Source organism: Oreochromis aureus, linkage group 14, assembly GCF_013358895.1.
Source record: "Oreochromis aureus strain Israel breed Guangdong linkage group 14, ZZ_aureus, whole genome shotgun sequence".
NCBI lineage: Eukaryota > Metazoa > Chordata > Actinopteri > Cichliformes > Cichlidae > Oreochromis > Oreochromis aureus.
Window position 1 is genome coordinate 27,436,258 of NC_052955.1, and position 11,468 is coordinate 27,447,725.

An 11,468-nucleotide genomic window follows, 5' to 3' on the forward strand; every position below is an offset into this window, starting at 1 on the left:
GTAGTTTTTAAACACAGTGCTCCTCAAATGTGTGTTTATGTGTGTGTGTGCATTTGTTTGCATGCTCGAACCCACGTGTATTTGCTTTTATCCACGTACCAGCAAGTGTTCTTGCATTTGTGTTAGTGTATCTTTACCCATAGCATTGCTGTTCAGGAGAAAGACCCCAAATGACTTCCCACTCTGATCTTCCAGACAGAGGAAAAAGGGATAGTGTCCATAGAGGTTATGTGTTCCCTGTAGAGAAGACAGGAGGAGACAAATAAATATAGGGTATTGGTGCCTTGTGGGACCACCATGAGGGAGACTTACTGAAACTAAGGGGGTGCCTACACGGCATAATCAGCTTACAAGGCATTCAATTATAAGCCTTTTGCGAAGGCAAATGCACATGTAAGACACACATGTAAACATGCCACACACATACACATGCACAACTAAGCAGGCCTGATATGAGCAGGCCTAATTTTAAGCACATATGTCTCTGTGTGTGTGTGTGTGTGTGTGTGTGTGTGTGTGTGTGTGTGTGTGTGTGTGTGTGTGTGTGTGTGTGTGTGTGTGTGTGTGTGCTGTCTTTACCCCATTAGGAAAAAAGTCTCTTGTGAAAATTGGCCAGGTTCTCCAGTTTGTGTCATGGCGATATTGCCTATGGACATGCTCCCCCAGGCCATAAATATTATGGGATGGGAGCTTAGCAGACAGCTGTATGTACTGGTCTTCAAACACAATTGGAGCCATTCTAGTGTCAAACCTGAATGTAACCAGAAAAAAAAGTGAAGTTAAGTAGGAAGTGAAGAGACACACTGAAGCACTGCGATGTGGAATACGGGAGAGCAGATGAGACTGAATATGTGTGAGACACAAAAATAAAGAAAATGAGCATGAGATGGAGCAAGAAGAGAGTGAGAATGAGACGGAGACATTTTGACGAATTGAGTTGCAGAAAAAAAAACCCAGAGAGAAGACAGGCCATCCCATCAAGCTCTAATACGCCCTCTGGGTAGCATTTCTGTAGTCTTCAAAACAAGACATACACTGGTTGATGAAATACCCAGCCTGCTGAACTTTCAAACAGCTGTCAGATATTACAAGTAAAGGTTTTAAATGAAGTAAATATATGATTTTATTTTCCTTTAACATCTTCATTTGACATCTTAACCTTAATAGTAACCCTATTAACACTATAAAGTAAATAAATAACAGATCTCAGTGGAATTTAATGCCCTAATAAATACCTTTGGTAACTTGTTGCAATTTTTATGATTTACAAGTAAAATTGTTATCACTGTATTTTATGGACTTTTTACAGGTCATGGCCTGTTTATTCTCATATTCTTATCAAACTATAATTACATTATAACAGTTTAGATCCTGGTAAACATACCATGTGCTTGAAAAACCCCAGAGTGGTAGCCTCTGTGGCTATGCTTCACCCACAGTGCCAAAAGGATCAATTCGATTGCTAAATCACAAATAACCTTCATCTACTTATCTTTAAACGTATCTTTAAAAGAATTTAAAGCCCTGCGGCTAAAGGTTGTGTGCAGTGTTGAGAACGACAAATGCGGCTTTATAAGCAGGTCAAACCAACGCCTTTTAATTTTATGTAACTGTGACTATAACTTTAATTATCTTTCATTATTTCTTTTTTGTAAGTAAAGAGTGTCAAACCATAATAATTTATTGACTTTTTTCTGACAGAAACATAATTTTCTTATAAGTGAACTGATTCAACAATGAAATAAAGCCAATAAAAGACAAAACACTGAAAGCAAAGGATTAGATTAAATGATTGTTTTACATGTTTTGTCATTTTGAAATGTGCTGGCATGTCTGAGCAATATGAATTCTCTATTGGCAATATAACTTCAGTTTCACCAGTTTCTGCCAAGAGCAAAGATAAACTACAGGAGTGTAAACTATCGTTATCAGTATTTTAGAGCACCGGGATTATTCTAAGTATTGAACATTTGCAGTCAAATAAAGCAATCCCTGTACACTGTAGAGAGTTTGAATGAGAAAAAAAAATAAGCCTATTTTTTTCATGAAATAACTGGACATGGCCTCTGTCTACCATCTATTTTTCATACCAACTGAATTTATTAAAATAAATATATTCCCACATTGAACAAAATGATTAAAACTTCCTTTTAACCCTTTCAGACAAATGATTAATAATTAGCAGGAGGCCATAAACAGTATTTGTTATCAAACGACTGTACAAAGGGCGCATTGACTGGTGCTGGGTTATAAATGTCATTATCGTTACATCAAGGCAGACTGATAAGCTGCAGTGATACCTATATTGATAGCATCCACACAATTCCAACCCCTACTATAAATTAAACATTTCCAAAGGTTATTTAACTTTCATTTTCCCTGTAAATAAATCCACATTTACCTAGTAGGGAAATTTGTCATGCACCATAAAAGCCAATAATGATGTACAAAACACCATTAGGAGTAATGTATGCAATTGCTGTTTTGCTCTATTTATCTGTATTTGTCTGTCCTGTGGAGAAGCTGGTCACTGTGATGTCACACAGGGGCAACTAAACATGCACTGAATCAATACGAAAATAATGACTTATTGTTTGAGAAGCTGTCTTGTAACATGGAATGACGTCACCTGCCATTTTTGCATGACAATGAGTTGATGTGCTGCTGAGGACACCTTTGTGGCTTTCTTACACATCTGCTTCAAATGATACACATAATCTGTGGTTCCAAATTTCCAGTGTCAAATGTCTAAGGGGACAGTTTTGAGAAGTAATAATTGTAATTCTAAATAAATATTTAGTAAGTCAATTTATCTTACATTAAAATTTCAGTACCATGGCATCTTAACGTTATTATGAAAAATCTCCTCGACACTACACAATCCCCTGTTGCTATACATGCTTTAACTCAGGAATGCTCTCATCCCTCTTTACTAGTGAAACCATAGTATATAAAAATGTATAAAGTACATAAGAAATTATAATATTGTGTTTTTTAATGAATACACACAATTTGTGTAGTCTGATCTTTTTTGTATATCTAATCTGAAACAACACATATACATGGTATATACACACAATGGGCACTTACACAACTTTTTGGTTCTCCTCTCTGCGTACAGTAAGGCCAAAGGGTTTCTGTGTGATTTGCAGTGTGTTGTTGATGGGACTGGATGGGGTAGGTTTGAGGCTGAGGATGTGCTCATGGGGGACCTCAAACCTCTTATTGTTGGGATCATAGATCTGAGGTATAGGAAACAGTGATTTTAGGCAGTGAGACAGAACTCTTGCTGTCTTAGTAATACTCAGTTGTGTATATTTCTACTTTCATCTTCATCTCAACAGCTTTTATATTAAAGATCCTTTGATTAAACTGCTTCTTAAATTAATGAAATATATCTCACAAGTTCTTACTTTGCTGTAAAATCTGGCTCTGCAAACATCTATACAAGAATATAAAGCTAGAATAGTGTCAATGTTCACCTTAAATCTGAGTCGATTCTTTGTCTGCATTTCTGCGTCAATTGCCAGTTCTTTTATGTGTTGACCAAATAAAGATGGAGATTCCATTCTTGTCAGTTTTGCCTTGATAGCTGCAAAAATAAACACGTGACAGTAAGATGGCAAGAAGTTTAATATATCATCCACATTATACAATTTACATAATGTAAATATTTACATAATGTACAAATCAGTTACGTAAGAAACATATGTTTAAAAAAACAGAACAAAACAATGTTTCAATTTAGTTTTCTTATATTCTATTATATAGAGAAACTGTGTGAGTAAACATTCCTCAGGGTCAGTCGTTCGATCCTCAGGTGTAGCAACACATTAAAATCTTCGCGTGAACATATTTAAATTTATTTAAACAACATGTATGGTCAACTTCTTTTACCTCCATGATAAAAGGGTACAGAGTACTTAGTTGGCTCTGATGTACTAATTTGCATAGTATCCTTAAGCAATACCTTTGCCAAATGGATGTCAAAATGTTTGATGACATTTTAAATTAGGTATGGATAAAAAAAAAAGGAATTTCATTTTTATGTGTAGGTTCAATTCCCAACGCATAAAAATCTCAGGCTGGGCATGACATGATTGTTTTTGAATATTCCACTCAGTCCAAGCACATGCAGACATTAGTACGTCTTTCTATTTATGTGCATATTTTCAGTTAGTGAGCACATGACTCTGAATTAAAGAATACAGAGGGGGTTTAAGGTTTTACCATAAGAGTTTGGTGTCTCCTGTGATTCCACAGTATATCCATAGTTGGTGGGGAAGAAACACCAGGGAACATTACTCTCATCTCGTGGACTCCAACAACATCCACGTTCCTGACATTTCTCCTGTTAAGAGTATTGTTGCCAACATAATTATCTGTAGTGTCATTACTGTTACTATTAGAAGTGTTTTTGTCACAATTGCAAATGCTTAAATTGTATAAATAATATTTATTTATAAAGTAATAAATAAACAAAATGTACACATTACTTTACAATCTAAGAAATGACTGTACCTGTGAACCTCCAGAATCAGGGAAGCAATCTACTCTCTCACCCAGAGGCATGCTGGGACATGTTGGAACAAATGTATCTGTAATTTCTGAGAAAAGAACAACACAACTAAGTCTAAATTATAAAGGGTAATCCTTGTAACTTTACAAAGGGACATTAGTGTGACGATTATTCTCTGGTTTAGAAATGATAGACACGTGAGTAAAGAAGGAAGTAATTTTATGTTGCTTAAAACTTAAGTACCATTACTTCAAAGTTAGATGTGTATTTCTCTGTGGTCCACCTACCTTCTTTCACACCAGATTGTCCCGTGGCAAACAGAACTATGAATGCGATTGATATCACAGTCATAATCACAAACATCACCATTAACATCACCTCCAACTTTGAGAAGTGTTTTTTCACCATCTAACAGAGAAGAAATGCACAAGAACAAAATATCCATATGTACACAGTGATTACAAAGGCCAGCATCATTAACACTCGTTAATGATAGCAAGTTTACTAAAGGCAAGGTCTCAGAGGTACAAAAACCTTTAGCTGCTTAATGATGCCCATTGGCAGGAGGCACACTCACAGACGTGCAAAAAATAAAAATAAATAAACACATATTTAACACACACATGCATTTTCCTTCCATTAACCTTGAAATTTTGGCAAAAAGTCTTACAAAGGTGGGATATGTATTAAATCCAGTGAAATAAAATCATACAGTTAAGACAGAAGGAGAGTGGAGTGAGACTGAAAAAGAGAATCTGAAAAGGGAAGATGTCCAACAGGCTTAGCCTACTCTCTGCAAAGGCACCCATCATACAGCTCAAGCAATTAGGCTTCACTCCAGTGTGGTCTACTCTTGTAGACAAAAACAAGGTGAATATCTGGACGGTGTGTGTGTGTGTGTGTGTGTGTGTGGCTGTGTGTCTGTTTGGGTGTGTGAGAAGCTTATAGCTATCCTGTTTAATGTGCTGTGAAGAGCAGGTGAGGGCGTAGAGAGAGACAGAGAGCCAAATGTCTGCATGCCCCTGTGTGTTAGCAATCAGCTGCACATCATAGAGAAACACTGAAAAGCACCTGCAAACATGCAATGTAAGACATAGAGAAAAACATACACAAACATGGTGAATGTTTCAAAGAACAAATTCTTTAGGCACTCTACTCCTCCATTTAGCTTCCACTAAATACCTAAAAGTAGCTTTTACTAAATCTTCCAAAACACAGAAATCCTGAAACTAGATGCGTAACAACACGGTTTTACGGCTACACTTTTGAGCTTCCCCGAGTACAGCCAGTTTAAAATATTATATTTAAATAGAACTTTTATTAAACTCTGAGACAGACCAGGAGGCAGTTAGCTACCTGTAATTAAGTTTAAGACTAGCATAAAAATTGTGTATGTGATGTGCATCTTAACAACGAAAAAAAAATAAAAATAAAATCAGCATCAGAGACCCCTGATAAGACATCTGTTCAATGGAACCGCATTGTAATTTACCTTCACATAACCAACATAATCATTAATGCAGTCTTTCTTTGTCCACATTAATGTGGGTATAATTATATAATTTAAGCACCTACAAGCTAAAAAATATTTAAAAAAATGAAGAAAATTCCCACTGAACATGAGCTTCTTGTTGGTATGTAGTCATAACAAGAACGATCTTTGAATGTAAAATGTTTTTTTTCTATTTATTAATCATTATTCAGCAAAATCATAATTCCTGCAGTATGATTAAAATACTGTAATATACACTGTAAGTTATTGTTAATAGTTTTTGAGTGAAACCGCCTGCCTCTGTAATCTTACCTTGGCTCTCTTTGGAGGTTGGGGCAAAGTGCTCCCCTTTCAAGAGAGATAACAGCTTTTCAGTTCACAGGATGTGGAAGTGTTGCACATGGACATGGAGGCTCAGCCCCCCTTACTGTTCCATGAATGGTTGCGTGTTTGTAGGGGTGTGTCTCTGCTGTGTACGTGTGCCTGAAAACCATCTACTGTTTAAAAGAAGAAGTGCAACCCAAAATCCCCTCATCAGGGTGTTAAAATCATTCGTTTATCACGTTCACTGAGTCTGCATGGGTGTGTCTGCATGTTTATGCTTGTATGGTTATAGTTTAACTAAAGATTACTGTGCATTTTCAGTGGTTTACGTAAGATGTGACTTAGGAAGAGTAATCTTTACACCGTTGTTGCTATAGCACTTCAACTCAGTAGTCAACACATGTACAGATTCAAATTCACTCAGTCGGTAGTAGAAAATTGAGGTTTTATACCAGGAAGAAGAAGCTTTTAGGATTGTTAGGGACTTTTAGAACATAGAGTATTATGTAAAGTTTTTAATTTATTAGTAACTAATTGTTTGTGTAAATGTGAGGACATTACTCTCAGGTTATATCAGCTTAGCAAATAAAGGGTCAACAAATACAATAATTCATTTTGGAGAACCCACACAGCTGGCTCCAAGTGGATCTTTACATACGAGGGCCCGAATTAGTGAATTATGTCAACATACTACAGAGCTCTGCTTGAAATAGGAGAGCTGCATGTTGCCAGTAATGCTCATTTTTATCTTGGCATTATAAAAGCACTTCCTAAGTATTATCCAAAGTATTATCATAAGAAGTTTTATGATGCACTCCTTGTCGACGAGTTTCATGATTTGCTTTGTTAAGATGCAGTCGCATTTTTGACAGGGGGCTTCCTTTCAACATAATTTCATGACTATGAAGTTTCCCTGGTCTCGTATTCATGAGACATAGAGAAGTTCTTCCTTGATGCAGCTCATCCCAAATGTGACGTCCAAGACGTAATCTATGCCATTTCATGTTGTACACTAGTAATAAATTTGTTCTAAACCACTGCAAAGCAGAATACTGAGAAAGAACATGAGGTATTTATCAGGTAGTGACACATAGAGCTTGATGGTAATAAACAATGCAATGAGCCATTCTGTGTATAATCATTCATGCAAGTGAGACTTCTATCCCCGTCACCATAATTTAACTGCCCAGCAAATACATAAGAGCATATTTAGCTTGCATGTAGTACATGCAGGGGGATGAAAGTGTTCAAGTTCTTCTGTTGATCATTATGCTCCCTCTTGGTCTTTCTCTCCTTACAAATCCAATTCCACTCTGTCACTGCCAATATCTGGTGCTCTCCCTCAAGAATGCAGTGCCAGCCAATTTCAATAGAACAAACTGAAATTGGCAATTCACTCCCCTGTATCGATCCAGTCACTTTAAAACGAGGCACTCAACATTGAGAGCTGCCAACCAACCAAGTTATATATGGGGTTCATGTATACCTGTGTTTCTTTTTGTTTGCTTGTGGGTCTAGAAAGGGAACCTGTGCAGCATTTCTGACGACCAAGACTTCGTGTGCGTGTGTAGACATGAACGTGTGTGCTTGTACATTTTGCTGTTGATATTTCGCATTCGGCCTGTTTTCTCAGGACACAATAAAACACTCAAGGTCTCGATACAGTAAGGCAGTTTCTGATCTGGCATCAGTTGTCTGATAATGTTTCTATAATTAGGTATTCTCACCAACAATAAATTCCAGCTAAAAATAATTGACCGAAATAATATACCACTCAGACTAATATGTTTTCTCTGTTTAATGTGTGCTGTTATATTCTTCATTTGATTTGATTTTGCTGTTCTAATACATGACTCACCTCATTCTCAGGAGCATACTGATCAACAGAAGAACTTGAACACTTTCATATACCAAAAACAGTCCTTTACATATATTGCATGAAACCATATGGACTGTTGCTGAAATGTAAACTCCTGTAACTGGTGTGTTGCATCTTTTATCTATTTACTTTTTCACGAGGATACAGTTATGTATTTTCTCATGTGCACAATGTGCCATTTCTTGTCTAGCTTATTTATACATTTTTATTTTAGTATTCCTTCAATATTTTCTTTTGTATTGTGCTTGCTAACCATGGCTGCTAGGTGTTCACATGGTGCTGTGTTATGCAGTGAAACAATGGCAGTACTGACAATAAAGAAAGTACAAAGCAGACAAGGAGCTGTATGGAGTTTTCATGCACTGATGGCACAAGTTCAGCAAATTCACACATGAAATTTAGGTGTAAGTTCATCAAGCAAGATCTGTAATCACTCATCTGCCTGTTTTCCGGGCTGTTTTGCTGCTAACAAGTGAGCTCTCATCACTCCAATGTTGTACTCTTAACAGATACTCCCTGCAGATTTAGGATTCATTTTAAAATTCTTTTATTTACTTTCTTATAAACCAAGAAAGCTGTTTTCATTCACAGGCTCAGAATTTGATAGTTGCTCCTTGTACACGCCTAAAGACTAAGAGGGACGGAACCTCTGTCCGTCTGTGGCACCAAAGCTGTGGAACAGTTTACCACTACAACTACATTTAACGGACTCTGTGGACTCTCTTAAGACACAGTTTTTTTTTTTTAAACCTCCTCTTTATTTTATTGTGTCTTATTGTGGCTTTTTATTAGCTATCATGGCACCACATTTTTCTTTTTATTTTACTCTTTTCTGGAGGTAACTTTACTTAATTACTTTTTAGTGTACATTGCTTAAGCCCTTACAACACTGCCAAACTCAATAATGATGTAATTGCTCTAGTCTAATCTTTTCCTTACCTGCTCTGAGCCAATCAGCCTTCATTCTGCGTAGTTTAAATCTCAGTGCTCTTCTGTAATTCTTCCTTTCAGGCAGCCTGCCTTCTCTGCATCTCTGCCTCATCCTGGTCACTCAGAGCTCCATTCTAGCTTCCATCTTCATACTCACCAAACTCACCAACATCTAGATTCCTGGGAGTCGTGTCCTAATCTCTATCAAAGCTGGGATTCCTTTCTGCCAAAAAGCCTAATTGATTCCATTTGTTAAAGTCCTTCTGTGGAGTTTCTTAGATCGAGAAATTTTCTAAACAGTCATGAATTTTCTCATTCTTGATGGCCAGTTGTGTTTTGTATATGCTATTACAACATGCTCTTACACACATACGTACAATTGGCAAAAGACCTTGTTGTAGTGTTGGGCATTATTAATACCAGGTAGTAAAAATAATATACCACTGAGTGCAAAGTGCCCTTTGTGAACACCTTTTTATGATCCTGCTACTTACCATCATTATACTCACTATGATACAACCATTGTTTTAATGTTTTCAACAAGTACCCCTCTGTTTCATACATTCACATTTAACTTAACTCCTGTGACACAGAGGCTCTTAAGGAATCCACAGTTTACCACTTTGCTTACTTTAATGTGGGTCTGCCTCCTTAACAAGCGCCTACATTCAGTTGGTAGCTTAAAGGTGGGATATAATCACAGTCCATGCAAACATGGTACTCAGCGCTCAGACAGCAGCACCGATAATTAACCCGTTGTCCTAGATTTTTGCATTTAAAATGGAAGTCTTAGTGGTACCTAAGCCCAGTGGAAGATAGTGTTGGTAAAACCCAAGAGAAACCTTTCAAAGTATAATTTTTACTTTTTTGTAACAAAATATTATTATAGTGCATTATTATTCTGCTTACCACTACATTTAATATTTGGCATGCAGACTGGAGCAGACAGAGATCAAACCACCAACCTTCCAGATTATTAGATGACCTGTGCTACCTCCTGAGTCACAGCCAGTCCAGTAGAAATGTTATCCCCACTGTCATTAAAGGGAAAATGTTTCAATAGGAGGCAGATAAAAGTTTACCAACTCAGCTAATTATATGATTTGGACTCATAATGTTGTTGGTGCCATAGTTTCTCTGTCTTTTTCAATTGTTGAGCAATCCCACTGTTACATAACTAGAATGTTTGCAAGGTGCTGAAGTCAACTATGGCACAAAGCAATAATGTAATTTTCCAATACAAACTCAGCTCGCTTGTTAACCCTTTAAGACCTACCATAGAACCAAGTCCGCCAGAGTTTACTTTATGTTTTTACATGCTGTAGTGGCACATTTCAAGTTGCTATACATCAATACAACTGTTATAGCCCAAATTTTAATAATATGTATGCATTGAGACCATAGTAACTACAAAAATTGCAAAAAAGTGCAATAAACTAAAAAAGAATTGAAAATCGTTTTTTGGGTTTTTTTTTACATATATTTCTACCTAGAGAAATTTAAGAGGTTTATCCCTCAAAACTTTAAATAAAAAAAAGTTGCAAAAAATAGTTTACAACAACAGGAAATTCTTTTTGAGTGTCTTCATAGTTTTATTTTTGAGATACACCAATTTTTATATACTGCAGAAAAAACGAAAAACAATCCTATAATGCAAATTTGCAGAGAAAACAGCATGTGCATCAAAATAAACTATTTAAAGCAGTGCAATTTGAGTTCTAAGCATCCCAGAAACTATTCAGAAAAGCATAAAGTCAAACATGACTTTTAAAAACACCAGTAGAGGCTTATAAGGCCTACAAGTAAAAAAACTACATTTTTTGCGAAAATGACATCACTTCCGGTTTCGGGCAGGTAATGGCGGACATGCGATCGTTTGCGCTGACCTCTATTTCAATGTAGGAAGTGTTATGAACAGCTGATCGGATCGGCAAAGCCTGTGTCTGGAATATTATGCTTTTGTTCCTGCAAGCGCTTTTTATGCAATTTTTGCAAAGCTATATGTGGAAGGAAACCGTGAACTAGGACAAACTGATGGCATAAGATGTAAGTACAACTCCCCCAGTTTCATATGCAAAAAAATTATTGCGCTAGCTTGCATGGTTCCGGTTCTACAGGGACTTAAAAATAGTTACGAAAAACGGAGCGTGCCCGCTCCGACCAGCTTTAAAGGGTTAAAAGGTGGCAGCAGTCTTATAGATCCAATATGCTGCTGAGTTATACAATGCTCTAATTATATAGAAAAAAATTGAAACTAATTGGAATCCTGGCGAAAATGGCTAAACTTTTCTAATAAACTACAAATGCACTTGACTGTGTGTTTC

At 36.6% G+C, this 11,468-nt stretch overlaps 1 protein-coding gene across 2 annotated transcripts in view; it reads right to left on the reverse strand.

Annotated features, from left to right (window-relative positions):
- The window catches only part of LOC116330348 (sucrase-isomaltase, intestinal-like), a 62,654-nt gene extending 52,443 nt beyond the window's left edge, over positions 1-10,211 (reverse strand). Inside the window, exons 1-8 of one of the 2 annotated variants that reach the window (XM_039622421.1) lie at positions 10,110-10,211; positions 4,807-4,927; positions 4,522-4,607; positions 4,231-4,351; positions 3,483-3,592; positions 3,091-3,242; positions 580-751; positions 138-237 (exon numbers count right to left, since the gene is read on the reverse strand). In XM_039622421.1, coding sequence (XP_039478355.1) covers positions 138-237; positions 580-751; positions 3,091-3,242; positions 3,483-3,592; positions 4,231-4,351; positions 4,522-4,607; positions 4,807-4,927 — 862 coding nt within the window. In that variant the 5' untranslated portion in view covers positions 10,110-10,211. Of the gene's footprint in view, positions 1-137; positions 238-579; positions 752-3,090; positions 3,243-3,482; positions 3,593-4,230; positions 4,352-4,521; positions 4,608-4,806; positions 4,928-6,323; positions 6,446-10,109 lie in introns of those variants that run through there. The other variant, XM_031752629.2, reaches the window with a different exon arrangement.
- Between the last annotated feature and the right edge of the window lie 1,257 nt (positions 10,212-11,468).